At 39.3% G+C, this 16,743-nt stretch overlaps 1 protein-coding gene across 2 annotated transcripts in view; it reads right to left on the bottom strand.

Annotated features, from left to right (window-relative positions):
• The window catches only part of cdh4 (cadherin 4, type 1, R-cadherin (retinal)), a 199,448-nt gene that overhangs the window by 42,563 nt on the left and 140,142 nt on the right, over positions 1-16,743 (bottom strand). For both annotated transcript variants that reach the window (XM_034868355.1, XM_034868356.1), the window contains exons 6-7: positions 10,396-10,551; positions 4,491-4,635 (exon numbers count right to left, since the gene is read on the bottom strand). In XM_034868355.1, the coding sequence (XP_034724246.1) occupies positions 4,491-4,635; positions 10,396-10,551 (301 nt within the window). The remainder of the gene's footprint in view (positions 1-4,490; positions 4,636-10,395; positions 10,552-16,743) is intronic.

Below are 16,743 nucleotides of genomic sequence, written 5' to 3'. Positions count from 1 at the left end.
AACTCCCTGAGGAATGCTTCCAGCACCTTGTTGAATCTATGCCACGAAGAATTGAGGCAGTTCTGAAGGCAAAAGGGGATCCAACCCGTTACTAGCATGGGTTACCTAATAAAGTGGCCGGTGAGTGTATATATATATACATAGAGAGAGAGAGAGAGAGAGAGAGCAGAGCGGCCAAAAATGAAAGCATATCAGTGCAAACAGACGTTGACGGAGGCCGAACGATTGCAGCAAAAAAGTAATTATTATTACATAACTATTGCTGAATAAAGCATTCCAAGATTATCTTCCCGTAAAGAAATTTCTTCATGGGAGGATCTTGTTGTGCACACGTTTACTCGGGAGTAAACTTTCACAGATTTTTCTGAGACCACAGAGAAGCTAGCCAGATTACTATATACATTTTATGTTGCTTTTGGGTGAATTATTGTTTTGACACCGTGTAGATAATTTCCCTTTTCTTTCCTTATGTTGAGAAGTTTGTCTTCAAAACATCAAGAGGGGGGAAATGTTTTAGGGGTCCTGACCCCCGGGTTGGAAACCACTGCCTTAACAAAAACTTGTGGAGAGGGGTTTACAGAGTAAACAGTTTTACGTTTGCACCTATCAAATTTAGGGTTACTTAGCACACAAAGTCAATAAAAAAGCTCGCATTGTGACTAGAGAAGACGTGAAAAGGAAGTGCTGTTGCATTTTGTTATTGGAGGAAGATATGAGCTCAAACTGCACTTTTTGTTCGGTTTTGAATGACTGAATCATAATGGAAGTCATAAAATGCCAATAAATACAAAGACAGAATCATAGTAACAATTCACATGAATGCACAGAAGACGCAATAATCTTAAGGCTGTGCGATTTAGACTGATAAATGAATAACTAAAAGGTTTTATTGTATTGGTTTAAAATACTAAGAACTGCGAGAAGGAAATGACTGTACTGAACAGCCTCTTGTTGCTTAATGATCCTGTTTACCTCCTGTCTACTTCAGTCAGTTTGACCAATCTGATGCTCCTTTCTTTCTTTTCCAGCTTTAGAGGGCCCTTCAGAAAGCCTTAATGTTTCAGTCTTACTTAGAGCATCCTCAAATAAGCTTGGACTTACGGCCGACCAACATTTTGAGGTTTGAATTTGCCTGGGCTCTTTGAAGTATTTAGGTTGGTTCAGACGAGGGCAAGTTCAGGAGATATTTGTGTCACAGTATATATATATATACTGTATATATATATATATATATATATATATATATATATATATATATATATATATATATATATATATATATATATATATATATATATATATATATATATATATATATTATTATATATTATTATTTTTATTATTCATTTATTTAAAAAAAATAAAAAGGGCAGAAAAAGGGCACTGCTCAAGCCACCTTTGATGTCTATGCGTGCAAGTGCCTATGTATTAATTAATGCACATTACGCACACATTATTCATATCTTAAAGTTGGCTGTAAATACCGAAAACAACACCCTAGAAGTTTAGGTGAAGACCATTATTAGTGAGTAAACAATTTAACTGACAGAGGATATATTAAAGCTTAAATAGGACAAAAAAGTATAATATGTCTCCATGAACCAACACTGTAGATAAATCTCAGTCATTCCTTGTTTTCTTCATCTAAACAGGCAATAAGGCCAACTTGGCTTTGCACCTTCCTATCCTATAAAAATTCATCAAGTCAGTGACCAATGACTGAGTAAAGGAAGCCTCACACAAAGGAAGCTCCACACACATGCTTTTTTGACATATCTCTCAACACCTGATATTGTGTGCACAACAAATAAATGTTAATTGGAAATGATTGCTTAATGAAGAGCACAGCAATTACACTGTACACAGTGTAATATATTTATAGTTAATTAGTATCACAGATTAGCTTATGTTCAAAAGACATCTTTATTCAAATGACTTTTGTCGCTGCTTGCTCTCTTTTAAAACGAAAGATTATCAGAGTGAAAAACAAAGACAGTAGCTTTTGGAATGTCTGGTTGCCCTCGCTAATTAGGAGCTCTGTATATGGACTCACGCTCCACTGAGGGGTAACCAGTGTTACACACAAACACACACACACACACACAAACCAACACACACACACACACACACACACACACACACTTTCCTATATTGTTTACAAATTCCCCTGAGAATAAACTTTGCAACAGAACAATATCTGTAAACTGTGAAGACAAACATGAGTCCTCAGGGTCTGATTGTTAGAACAAGAGTTCTTCCAGTCGAGACATGAAAGCTACTTGCACATTCTCCTCTTCACATCTCTGGCTTTGCCCTGACCAAAGCTCGGTTCCCTGATTCTGAGGGAAGGTCTACATCTCTCCATGCTCTACAGAATCTGATAATGATGCATCTAGCCAAGATACTGTGACAGAAATATCTCATGAACTCGCCCTCGTCTGAACCAACCCAAATACTTCAAAGAGCAAAGACAAATTCAAACCTCAAAACGTTGGTCGGCCGTAAGTCCAAGCTTTTACGAGGATACTATAAGCAAGATTGAAACATTAAGGTTTTCCGAAGGGCCCTCTGAAGACGGAAAAGAGAGAAAACAGCATCGGATTGGTCAAACTGACTGAAGTAGAGTCACAGCCATAAACAGGATCATTAAGCAACAAGAGGCTGTTCAATACAGTCATTTCCTTCTCGCAGTTCTTAGTATTTTAAACCAATACAATAAAACCTTTTAGCTATTCATTTATCAGTCTAAATCGCACAGTTTTAAGATTATTGCGTCTTCTGTGCATTCATGTAAATTGTTACTATGATTCTGTCTTTGTATTTATAGGTATTTTATGACTTCCATTATGATTCAGTCATTCAAAACTGATCAAAAAGTGCAGTTTGAGCTCATATCGTCCTCCAATAACAAAATGCAACAGCACTTCCTTTTCACGTCTTCTCTAGTCACAATGTGAGCTTTGTTATTGACCTTGTGTGTTAAGTAACCCTAAATTTGATAGGTGCAAACATGAAACTGTTGCATAAACCAAACTCTATAAACCAACCCCCACAAGTATTTGTTAAGGCTGTGGTTTCCAACCCGGGGGTCAGGACCCTCCAAACAGATCATAAAGAAAAATCTATAAATCACATCCCCTGTGAAGAGGGTTTGCAAATGGACACCGCTTCATTTCATAAACCCAAACTGTTATTATTGCTTGTATTCTTTCAGACTCACAGTGTCCAACAATGGAACCAATTCAGTTTGACTTTCTTTCTCTTTCACCTTTGTAAATATAAAAATGATAGAAACACCAACCAAGTATTGTGCGTATAGTTTTCTGTGAATTTCTTTTGCCTAAATGAATTATCTTGATGATAGCTGTCCACAAAAATAAACAATAATCTTGTTAAAGTACCCATGTGGAACTTTTAAATGTTTCTTAAACTTTTTAATTATCCATCTGAGGATCATAAATGACCTGTAACAACAAACAAGACATAACAGTGAAAAGAATGCTATCTTTATATGATTTTTATTAATGCCTCTGCCCGGCTCAAATTTTTCCCGTAAAGTCCCAAAATGATTCACAGCAGGCACAACCCCTCTACAGTAACACATTCTGACAGGTAACAGATTTCAGTGTAACACCAGAAAAGGCTATGTTTGAGTATCCAGCCAGGTACAAGGTAGCAAGAGATTTTTTTATATAGGCCTAATTGTATTCAGATTTTAGAAGTAAGCTATCAGTTTTGGCTGATTCCAGGGCAGGGCCACCATAGAAAGGAAGTTAAATGAAGAACAACTAAAAGCTAAGAGGGGAAGTAACAGAGGATTTGCTCGGGCTTTCATGGAGACAATTACTGGATTGTAAATGATTCAAAACTGACCCTGAATGTATAGTATGTAATGCTAATGCTAATTTATGCAACACTTGAAATTCAACAATGCATCTGTAACATATTCTCTTATTGTAAATGAAGGATTTTCTGTCTGAGCTAAACATTTGCCGCAACTACTGTATATGACCTCCCGGTAAAGCTAACTCAGTAATTCAGTGGGTAATACAGCACTATAATTTTTTGTCCAAAGGGCCGCTAGAATCAACACAAACTGAAAGTTACTTTAAAGAAAGGAATGTGACAGCAATTTGGAATACTACACTACTAATACTATCTTAGAGAGCTGCCACCTCCCTTTAAGATGGATCTGCTCACAGTTGATTTGTAGTTTATAGCAAAGGTCTTCATCTAAAGAAGGGTATTTAGAGTTTATTGTGACCAAAGCCTTGCCTTCTCTGCAAAGGCTATTTGTTCAGATCAATCCAGTACATACAACTAAATAAAAGTATTGACTTTGCAACTAAGCTGCTAACCAATTAACTAGATTCCCTGCAGAAACAGATCATTTAACAATCTAGTTTTGTTCTTGCAACACCATGTGGTTTGTCATTTACTGCACGGTATTACATGCAGCAGTGTCTGTGAAGAATAGAAGTAAGCCTCACCTGGTTTGGACCCTTCAGCCACAGAGCCGTTGTACACCTGGTTATGAAACTCAGGTCTGTTGTCGTTCATGTCGATCACATAAATGTATAGATCGATTGGGTTCTCCACCTGGTTACCATTCATGTCCACTGCATGGGCTCGCAGCTGTGAATACACATAAGAAACAAGTGATCATCTGCATTCAACTCTGGATATGAGCTTGAAAAAATATTCCAAAAGTAGCTCGACTGACAACAAGTAGCTGGCTTGATTGATATGAAACTGTCCAGACTGTCTGGACTGAAACAAACTCAGCACACAACTTTGAGTTTATTAATTGGCAACTACATTTAACTGGCAAATGTTGTTTCTTGTCTGCCAACTACGTATAAGTAGCCTGTTGTTATTTTGGCATGGACCCCAACAACACAGACAGGGGCAAAGTAGTGAAATGTTCCAGACACACAAACAGCACCTATTTAGTTGTTAGCACAGCCAGAGGTCTAAAAGGAATATCAGAGAAGTGTTTCTGCCCAAGCTGTGGCTTCTTTTAGTTTGCGCTTTGTGTTTTTTTTGACAAAGGAAGTCATTTGGATTGATATCTCGATGACTGATGAGCGTTTCCATCAAAATTCACTCATAAGTCAACGTAAAAATCAGAGCGAGCAAAAATGAAGAGAATGAATAAAAAAGCAGAGCAGGGAAAAAGCGAATGAGATGGGAAGGAGAGTGACTGAGCCTTGTGCAAGTAAATGAGCGATAGAAACACAAAGAGGCAGTGTTGGGTAGTAGGGGCTTGAACAGGGAGGACCGACAAAAGCAATAATCATCTATAGTGGGATGTCTTAATCTCCAGCGCTGCTGTTACACACCCTCCCCTCCCCACCAATCCGCACTAATGATATCTAACGTTACGCACAGCTTTGTAATAGCCCTGGAACTAAACCAGCACTGTTCACTGTGACTTACATTACTCTTATTCAATTGCCTAGATATCCATATCCTCCTGCAGAAATGTTATTCAATCACTGCTTGGCTTGGTAAGAGGTGAAGGGCTTTCATTCTGGCTAAAACTGACACACTGGCAACAAAATATTGTCTGCCACAACACAGGTCCAGAGGATCTGCCTGCCAGCCTATTTACAGGAAGGTGTGATGTATTGTGGGGAGACATGAAAGATTAAATGGCGCCATGTGCCTTCACTGAAAAACAACTAATCATGTTGGCTTTTGTGCCTGCTTGACAAGGATGTTTCAAACATACCCTAACACGCGTCCGCTTGAGCATTCACACATGCATCCAAACACCAATTCAGACACATGTTTACGCATTTAAACATAAAAAAGTGTAGAGATACACGATTGGGACACACACACAGCCAATCAAAAGAGCCCTCTTTAGCCATTTAATGATCCTCAAGATGCTAGTTTTCCATTGGCTGAAGCACAGCAAACACACATGGAGAGGAGACCCAACAAACAAACAAGCCCAATCTGTTTTCTCAGCTGTGAACACAGCACACTGAGTGATGTACGTCTGTGATACGTGTGACTGCTTCAGTGCGTGTGTGTGTGTGTGGGTGTGTGTCAATGTGCGATTATGAGTGGGCTTTTTTGTTTGTGTTAAACTGTGTTTTTGTGTGTGTATGTTTTGTCCTTACTGGCTGTGGATTTGTTTTTGTACATCCCTGCAATATTTCTCATATTTCTATATTTGTTTATATCTCTATATTTGCGTCTTCTTGTGTGTGTGTGTGTGTGTGTGTGTGTGTTTGTGTGTGTGCGCACTGGAGTCTGTTTATGTGTGTCTGTGTTTGTGTACTCGATGGAGGAATTGGAAATGTGAGCTAAGGGCCTGGAGGAGTGTGTGCGTCTTGCAGACTGCAAATGTGTGTGAACCAACATCAGTATTCTGCAGGGTGAGCTTTAGTATGACTGGACCAACCACAGAGGAGAAATACAGTTTGTGTTTGGTCTATTGGTACCCTTACCCAATATGTACAAACAGTACTTGCATTAAAGAAATCCTTGACAATTCTGAACTGTATGTGGCGCTTTTTTCTTTCTCTGCAAAAATATTGTAGCTACTGCTGCTTATGCCAACTACCTACCTACGTATAACAATGGACATATCCCAAACACATTGCTGTTACAAATCTCTATTTCTTATGATACACTCATTATGGGGTTTTAGGGTTTTAAATGTATAAACCAGACAGCCCACTATAACTATTGTTATATTTTAAAGAAGCTAGCAGTTGTGGTTCTAGGGATGGCAATGTTGTCTGTCAGTCAATAAGCCCACCTCCACGTGGTTGGTCCACACTGGAATTTCTTAACAATGATTGGACCGATTTGCATAAAATTTAAGATGTTCAAGGTCAAGATAAATTGTAAAGGCTTTCATGATTTAATGACTTTTCTCAGATCTTTCCTCTAGCGCAACCAGAATGTCGAAGGTTTCACTTATTCAGTGAAATACCTCAGCATCTACTAGATGACTTGGCACCAAACACAACTCACACTACTTTTGTAGGATACATCATGCTCAGACAATACATCCTGATGACTATCATTTTTCCCTGACTTTTTATCTAGAGCCATTATTTATTTAATTTATGACCCAAATGTCCGGAAAACTAATGACATTCCCATCAGTCTCAGCTGTACTTTGTTTTTAATGCTAATTAGCAATGCTGTAATGCAGAACTTAGATGGTGAACATGGTTAACATAATACCTGCTGAACATCAGCATGTTAGCATTCTGACGTGTACATGTAGCTCAAAGCACCACTGAGCTGTAGACATCTTTTTTCAACAGTTACTGGGCTGTAGACTCTTCAGGTGCATCTCACTTCCCTTACTTAAAAGCTCCTTACTCCTCTGTCCTGGGCTGAAGTAATTCCCTCCCTTTGTGAAGACTGTCTCAAAGCTCTTATTCCTTCCCCAAGGACTGAGGATGGAGGAGCAAGGATGGAGGAGGGATGTCTGAGGAAGCCGCCGTGCAGCTGAGAGCCGTTGCTAACTCTGCCATATAGCTGAGATATTCACGTGATGTTTCAGAGGAAAGGATGTCACATTCCTCTAAAACTTGTTTCCTCTCTCCTCCCATGAATTCCTCCGTCCCTCCCATGCTTCCTCGGTTGGACGGACTAAGACGCGAGGAACGGGAGGCAAGTGTAGGGAATTTAAGGGAAGTAAGATCCACTTATTTCCTAAGTAATAAAAAAGAATGACTATTATAATTTTTTAATATATTTTCAAATAGCTGTAGCTGCTTGTAAATTTAATGGTGTTTATTAATTCAATTTTATTTATAGAGAACGAGGGTCTGCTTGACGTAATTTGAATCACTTTAACGACTGCACTTATGAATTGCCTTCAAGAGCCACCACTGTATTTAAGATACAGCAGCCATTTATCCCAAATCTCAAAAGGCGTTACAACCTTTCTCTCATACGACACCCTCTGTCCTCAGACCCTTGTTTCAGATAAGGAAAAACTCCCCACCAAAAATCTTTATAACAGGGAAAAATGGGAGAAACTTATGTAACAGCAACTAAAGAGAGATTCTTCTCCCAGGACAGACATGAAATATACAGTATGTTGTGTGCACAAATAGACACAATATTCAAATAAAAGGCTTAATAAATAACATTACAGTATACACAATAAGTAGAATTATATATATATATATATATATATATATATATATATATATATATATATATATATATATATATATATACACATGTATGAACAATGTGGAGGATGTTGCACAATTTTGAGATGCCATAAACTGACAAATATGTAAACAATGCAACCTTCTCTTGAAATTAACACAAATTTCCCAACAGCAGTCTCAGCTGATCTTGACACACATACAAACATTGTACACTAAAGTAAATGCATTCTTCCAAACAGAAATGCAGACAATCTCATGTTTGCCCAACTCTCCATGCCCAGCTGACTCACAGTAGATCTGTCTGACAAAACTGAAGTTCGGGCTTACACCCACTCTCCTCACCTCGCAGATCACTTCCCCCTGGTGCTAGTCTGTCAAAAACAGCAGCCTTGTCTCTCTTTTCAATTGAACCCAAAACTAACAAGCAAAGTTTGGCCTGTGAGAGCGCAGCAGTGCTGGGAACTTCCTGTCAAGTTGAAAGAAAGTAAGCAATGGACTAAATTTCCCCTGAGTCAAACTCTGGCTATACTCTCCTACTCTAAATCATATATCACATCACAAGCAGCATGGGTCCATGGGAACCTAAATAGGAGCCGCATTCAACTTGAAGTGCCCTCAACCTAACATGCTGTTTTTACTACAGGCAGTGTCAAATATGAACTGTTTACTGAGCGGCTGTCCTTTCCCAGAGACCAATAACCTGGCTGCTTTATAGATCCCAATTTGCTGGTTAAGTGTAAGAGCAGGTATGGAAAGACTACAAACATACAGTACACACAGCAATGTCCAGGGCCTGAACGTCCCAAGTAAGGTAATAGGAGGCTCATCTAAAAGTAAAGGGAACACACACACAGAAGAGACAAAGCAATCAAGAAGCCAATCATCTAGAGCTTTGTGTTTGTTTGTAGTCATCGCACATCCTGTGTGTGTGCGCGCATTGGTGTTTATAATGTGTGCATACTGCTCTGAGTATGTGCTGACAGAGACACTGAAGAGATCCACTCTCTTTTATTCTATTCTTCCTCTGAGACAGCGGCATGCTTTCGAATTAGCTCTATCAGCAGCGCAGCCATCTATCATGCTGACAGGCACGCGGGTGTTTGCGACTGACACCAGTGCTAACCTCGAGTGGAGGTGTTAGTCTTTGCTGATATAAAGTGAAACCCCTAATGTGTGTATATGAACCAATCGCCTAGCGTTAACACAAGTCTCATGTGGTCTGCATATTTAATTTACACATTCGCAAAGCTGTTTAACCCGAGGTTCCACAGGGGCCAGTCATGAACTCAAATCTCCAGCCTACTGTGTGTGTGTGTTTGTGTGTGTGTGGCGTGGAATCCTATGGGCCATATCCAAGCAAAATTTAAAGCTATTAGCCCGGCATTATTATGGATCCCACGTAACTTCTAGGCAAGTCCAGCCCTATGAAGCACCTCGGTTGGTTGGGGTTAGGCATTGACCATGAGGTGTTAAGGTTATGATAGCCGATAGGTCATGGGATAGGACCTGAACAAATCGGGTTACATCACCATGGGTGGTGTGTAATAGTAGTGTGGGAATGCTATTGAAGGGCGGGTCTAGCCTAGAAGTGGGTTCCATTGCAACACGTCAGCCTGCATCTTTGAACAGCACAACGCCGAACAACATATAAGGGTGCTAAAGTGAAACAGGGCAGCCGTACAAGACAGAAAAGTGGACAGCATACACGGGTGTGCAAAATGACAATATTAGATTGTTCACGATTACAATGTCTCCGTGATCTGCCTTTACAGAGAGATTGTTAGTATTGTGCCACAGTGCACGTTCTGTCAGTTGCAGTTCTATGGCTCCAGTGTTTCCGCAGCATACAGCAGCGGAGCTGCTAAATTGATAGCCTCCACCTGGGTTCTGTCTCTTTCCCTCCGTTCTATCCATCTTGCGCTCCTCTGTGCAGTTAAACATAAATATAAAAGCGAGCTGAAATGGCTGTGTTTTGTCAAGGCATTTCTCTTTTTATTGCTGGTTTTGGCATTAATCAGAACCTGGAGATGTTGTAGTGAAGATATCATACAGTTCTCTGAATGTTCTCCAAATTGTGGTTTTGTTTAGGCAGGCAACATTAGTGTTAGAATGAAAGGTAGATGGCGAAGAGAACAGGCGAGGCACATTTCCACAGGGATAATTAGGAGCTAATGAGACATTCGTAAATGGAGCTGGAAGGGAAAACAGAAACAGACAAGACAGATGCATTTCTTCTTACATGGAAGGAGGCTCTCTCCTCTCTGTCCAGGGGTTGCGTGACAAACATGTTGCCGCTGATGGGGTCTATGTTGTAGATCCCACTCGGGGGCTGATCGGCGCCTGCTCCTGTGATGCTGTAGCGGATGCCAACAGCTTTGTCCTGGTCTGAGCGGATCTGAGAACACAACCAGAGAAACACGTTTAACAGAGGGGAACTTTTTCTTTTTTTTTTCTTTTCCTGCACTTGCAACAGAAAGCACAAAAGGATCACAGCATAGAGACATACAGTACAGTAAATTGTTCCAAAAAAAAGTCTGAAGGAAGAGTGAGAGAACATGGGATGTTTGATAGATACATTGATAATATCATTTCCAATGCCATCTTTCTTTTGTGCTAACGCTCTAACCCTACAGCCTGAAGGTAACATTTTTAAATTGAACATCTTGTGGTGAGGGAAATAGAGACACTGTCAGATGATTTTGTCTGACCTGTTGAGTTTTTGTTGAGTTTACTTACCTTCATGGCAGCTTTTATAGCAAACCTTGAACAAGTGTAAAAGGATTGAAAAGGACCTTACTGGCAGCTATGATGGTATTTCTGACGGCTACCTGTCTGGATGATGGGAAAATGAGTCATGTCTGGCTGGCGCTTAAGGCGAGACACTACAGGCAAAAACATTGATTTTTCATGCACTGGTCAATTTTAAGATTTTGGGCTGCATTTCTTCTACTAGTGCAAAGAAAACAACCCAAGTACATATTTAGGTGTTTATTTTACAAAAAATTGTCTTATTTGTGTATGAAGAGTTTTCCTAAATCAACCAAGAGTTAGCTTTAGATAATGCTACATTTGCATATTTAAACATAACATTTCAGAAAGTTTTAAAGCTTTAATTGTCTTAATATAAGAAGGAAAATTTCTGTTGGTGATATTTATAAGTTCCTCTTTTTCACCCTATCCACCTGTAGCGTCAAAATGTATTGAATGTTATAATCCACATTTTTAAAGGCAGTTTCCTCTTATTGTCTTTTTTTTCTCAAACTCTGAGCCCCTTCGGCAACACCTACGTACACCACACTTTCCAGTTTTTTTTCTATTTACAGTACATAGTAAAGGTTTGTACAGAGGGCTTTGTGCATATATCATAGCCTGGTATTTATAAAACAATGGTGGTGGAAAATTGATTTTCTTTACGGCCATTTTCAGGATGCATTCATATAATACAGTATTGTCTGATTTGTGTAATGATAAAAACATTTTTTATCAAAAAAATGACTTTCCTGGCTTTACTGATGGCGCACAGCTGAGCTAACATTACTTTGCTAGTAGACAGGGATGGGTGGTCGGTACATCCAACCTTATAAGAGAAAAAGTCAAACACGAAGCAGCCTCAGACTTCAGTTTATTGGTTCTCAAACCACCCGTAAGTCTAACTTGAAAACGCTCTCCTCAACGTGTAACAAGCCTTTGGAAACGAGAACGAAGTGCTCATTACAAACACTAGCATCATGCCTAACTGGAGAAGTCTCTCATTTGTAATTAAGAGGTAAAGCATGACAAATGAGATCTCTCCTTGGTTTTTTGACTTTATAAAATGTACTACTGCATCCAAGGGCAATAAAAGTACATACAAAGGGGCCCATTGCATCGCTTCTTAGTTTGAGTTCCTACTTATTATTATGACCCAGGTTTTTTATGATTACATTGTTGTTTGAATATGAGTGAAAGTGTGTTTATGTATTTACCTGTAAGTACTGTATCTCTGTGTCTATTTGAAACTGTGCTGCTGCCACTTGCCAGGACATTCTTGTAAACAAGATTTTTAATTCTCAATGAGTTTTTTTAAGGTTTGAATAAAAATCATCCATTTAGTCAGTGCTTGTCGGTGCTGTCACTAGTTAATTTGGACTTCCAAACCAACCAACCTCAAGACGTTACAGGCTACACTAGGACAAGATGGTGCTACACTTCAAAAATAAAATATGGATTACTTATTATTATGGATTACTTATTAATGTGTTAAAACAGTGTTAAACCTATACTATTTTGGGAATCCATCTTGTAAATTATGCTAACTCCATCTAGTGTTTCATTTCCACTTTAGTGTCCCATTGTGCCTGTTCCACACACTGTTAACACCAGCTGTTATTTCTCACACAATTCAAAATGTGACATTTAAAGAGCTGCCACAGTGATAACAAATATCAATACTTTGCTCAGCACCTTGCAGACTTTAAATAAGACAAAAGGAGCTGGAATTGAAGCATTTTTTTCCCGTGGCATTGATTTTTAATGGGCTTCAAGGATTCTACTATGCCACCACCTATAGTCACCACACAATGCATCAATGTGACACGACTTAAGTTTGTTGGTCTGAAAGTATTACCATTACTTATTCAAAGGCTGAGCCCTCTGAACATTCAGAATTCTTATTACTATGTCATTTATTTAATCATTCAGATTTAACTAATTTGTTATTTCCCAGAAAACTATTCCTTTAGCTTTTAAATCATATAACACAGTGTTGCGTTGTCGTGCACACTTATGGCCATAGTTTAGCGCAAATGATTACGAAGGGGCTCGGTCATCTGAGGACAAACATTAATTACAGAAATGTTGTTGATGCAAGATGTGACCCTCTAGACCCTCAAGTTAAAAAGATCAATTAATTCTAGTCCAAATAATTTGAATTTTGTTATTTCCATTATCTGAAGGAGCTGGAGACTCTTCAATAACATACAAAATAACAGCATGCTATATTTTAGTTTCATTTTTGTTTTGCATATTGCCACTGATTAATTCAGTCACTAATTACTATATATTTAGGAAACAATGCTTAAAGACATGATCTACACTTTTAACATAATTGTACAATATAAAAAAAATGAAATGAAGATTTCATATAAGACTTTATAAGACATTATTTTCTTTTTTGCTTGTGACCACAATCAATGTCTAGTTGCAACTGCTCTTCATAGGTTGCATATCTGAGTTGTGAGCACTTCAGTTCAGTCATAATTGAGACAGATTTTCCCTCCTCACTGTTTAATGGTTAGGGATTTAAAGGAGTATAATAATTATCACAATAAATGCATTTGAGTAAAGTCTGACAAATTAAGAGGATTTTGTAGGGCAGAATGTTCTTTTTTCGTGACCACAGTGATAATCTCGACCCTTTTTGGGTGGGAATCACTATCTTCAACAAACTAAAGTACAATACAACCCAGTATACATAGATGTAATCTGATTACTGTGTTCATGTTCAGTAATGCGATTCACAGGATTAATCTAATCAGATTATTTGTGGCCAAAGACTCTTTAAACCCAGTACTATGGATTGATGTTATAGATTGATGGATGATAGACAAGTGCTTTATCTTCATATCATCTTTCCTCCAAATTCAACTTCAGATTCTGAACACTTCCTTATTGGGACTGAACCATCACTATGGTTACAAGTCAGAGGGAATAATCACAGTCTTTTGCTCTCTATCTTACTCTTCCCCTCCTATGCAATTTGCCTAGTCTGTGGGGCTGCAGGTCATGCATGAAAATGAAATTACTTCATCCGTTCAGCAGTGACAGCAGCTTCTGCATAAAACATCTCTCTGTTTGAACATGATACCCTCTCTCTTAATTTCCAACGTGGTCCTCCCACACTCACAGTGTAGCACTCCAGATCCATGTGTGGACCCTGCAGATTCAGGTGTGTTGTACAGTGTTGCATTCCTCCATCAATCAGGCTATTCTACTTGGTGTAAATGTAATCACTGTAGCACGGAAAATTGCTACTGTAAAGCAGGATGAAATGATGGCATAAATAATAACATAATTTGATCATTCACTCTCCTCATCAGTGTCATTAGACAAGTAATGTGGTGCAGAACAGATGGATTTTACATTTCGGTAATGAGAAAATGCCTGCAAAATTCTCTCTATGTCACAAACATCTTAAGGCCTCACTGTCCAAAGCAACAAGGAATTAACTGAGGCACACCACAAAAAGTTCCATCTCCTTGAGTTGCGGAAAAAATAAAAATACATACAAAATCTACTACCTTGCATCTATTTCTGCATGTAAGTATTTCTTGGCTGTATAGAGGCAGCTTGTAGCCATATACATAGGTGTGTGAACTGAAGTGTTTGACAGGTAAGATATTCTCTGTGCGCACACCAAAGCAAGGATCAAAAGGACCCACTCAGTTCAATAATTAACAAGGCTGTCATGTGGGAAACGTGAAAATGTCACTTTCCACGGATCTGTGCTTCTGCAGCCGGATGTGTGTGTGTGTCTGATTGTGTGTGTGAACTTGCGTGCGATCCGTCTTTTCATTGGAACTTCAAAGCAGACCACGTGTAGAGGGCACACTGTTGGAATAGCCCCAAGAGAAGACAAAACGTACACGTTGTGTGGCCTCTGCTTCCACGCCTGCTTAAAATTCCACATCAAGACCACCTGAGACCAGATGTCACATTTGCTGGTGTGTCTTAATGAGGAGTCTTTATATCAATAAATTGCATAAATGAAGAAGCACGGCTTCCTGGAGTCCTGGGAATCCCATGAGTGACAACTGCTCAATTGAGCCATTTGAATGGAATGCTAATGATAAAAGCTAGGATTCCTGTCCTTCCTTCTCTCTCTCTCTCTCGCTCTCTCACACATACACACACACACACACACACACACACACACACTATTGTTATCTTTCATTCTCCCTCTAACTTCAGTACCTTCTGGCAGATAGAGTGGCTACTAATCAGGCTAAAGATAGCAGAGAGAGGCAGATGCAAAGAAACTTAACTAGCTGTCTGTCTTTGTCAGATCCGACCAGCATCAGATGAGTGACCTATTTGCCGCTCTCTGAGTGATTCCCTTGATTACTGCGATCCTGTGGGACAGTCTATCAGCGTGAGAAGAAAGATGGAGAGAGATGGAGGCAGAGAGACACAGGGATGGAAAGCAATGGGGAGTTGAGAAAAATTAGATGAAGAGTTAGTGTTCTGTTAAACTCCTCGGGGTGACACAAGACACATAAACAGATAGAGGGAAAAGAAGGGAAAGGAATACATTTCCATTTATTTATAGCGGATGGCTGCCTAATTAGCGCAGTGTGAAGTTTAGTCTGTCCAAATCTCCTTTAATTGTTCCAACCCTGTACAATTACCCTATCTGCATGAATAGTTTGATGCCTACATGAACATGGTGTAATACTATACCATGTATACTAATTCACTGTTTTTGTATTTGATGGTACTCTGCATTTCATCTGTTCACTCCTTGTCTGACTTATGTCTAGCGATATTGCAAAATGAACAAAGCAAAGGACAAGCAGTGGAGCTGCTGTTCTCTTTCCCTGGCAGTATTTTGCTTTCAGGAAACAACAATCATCCAACCAGGAAGTCATTAAAGGACAGTGTGCTGCGGGCACCCATGGGATCATTAGGGGTTACTGTGTGCTATAGGCTAATGTCACACAATAATGGGAATCTGTAGTTTACACACTTTGATGGCCTCTTTTATGTCTCTTCCGTGCATAATGGTTTCAGGCCTGTGTTGTAGTCTTTTGGCTTCTCTCCCTTTCCCTCTCTGTCTCTCTCTCTCTCTCTCTCTCTCTCTCTCTCTCTCTCTCTCTCTCTCTCTCTCTCTCTCTCTCTCTCTCTCTCTCTCTCTCTCTCTGTCTGTCTCTCTCTCTCTCTCTCTCTCTCTCAATTTTATAGCTCATAATGGGCTCAGGCACCTTACTTTGCCTTTCAGGCACATCAAACACCCCCCACAGACTACATAGGCTTGAGAGCCACACCAGGAAACATTCAATACCACAGATCTATCCAACACAGTATACATTTACAAACACTCAGCCACTATATTATCAAGAGGACAATGCTGCATGTTAATGACACGTTTTTGCCACTGTAGGTTGTATGTGTAAATGTCACACACAGGCACGCACAATGGGGGCAGTTAAATTAGTCTCTTAATGTCTGGATATCGCCATTCAACCAGGTCTCTGAAAATAAATGGTTGCTTTGTCTCTGAGCACCTGCTGAATGTAGTAGCAATGCGAGCCCCCTAGTCTGCTGGAACATTGCACACGTTTTTATTTCACTAGCCTATACATGTGCTAAATTTACAGCGAGACCGATCCTCACACATAGATAAATCAGCATGTGCAGATAAATAGGCAGGTAGCTACAATAGCTAATCCCAAATGTTAAAACTGACTTACTGTTACATTTAGAAACAGGCATTTGAAATGATTTACTGTATGTTAAATTTAAGTTTATAGCTTTAAGAGCCCAGTCTATGTTGTTTTGCTGTTTCTACGTTTTTTTTTAATCCTTATAATGGGGGGGGGGGGGGGGGGGG

This window comes from Etheostoma cragini, chromosome 4 (assembly GCF_013103735.1).
Source record: "Etheostoma cragini isolate CJK2018 chromosome 4, CSU_Ecrag_1.0, whole genome shotgun sequence".
Taxonomy (NCBI): domain Eukaryota; kingdom Metazoa; phylum Chordata; class Actinopteri; order Perciformes; family Percidae; genus Etheostoma; species Etheostoma cragini.
The sequence above is the reverse complement of the archived record's forward strand: the minus strand, read 5'-3'. Positions and strand labels throughout refer to the sequence as shown.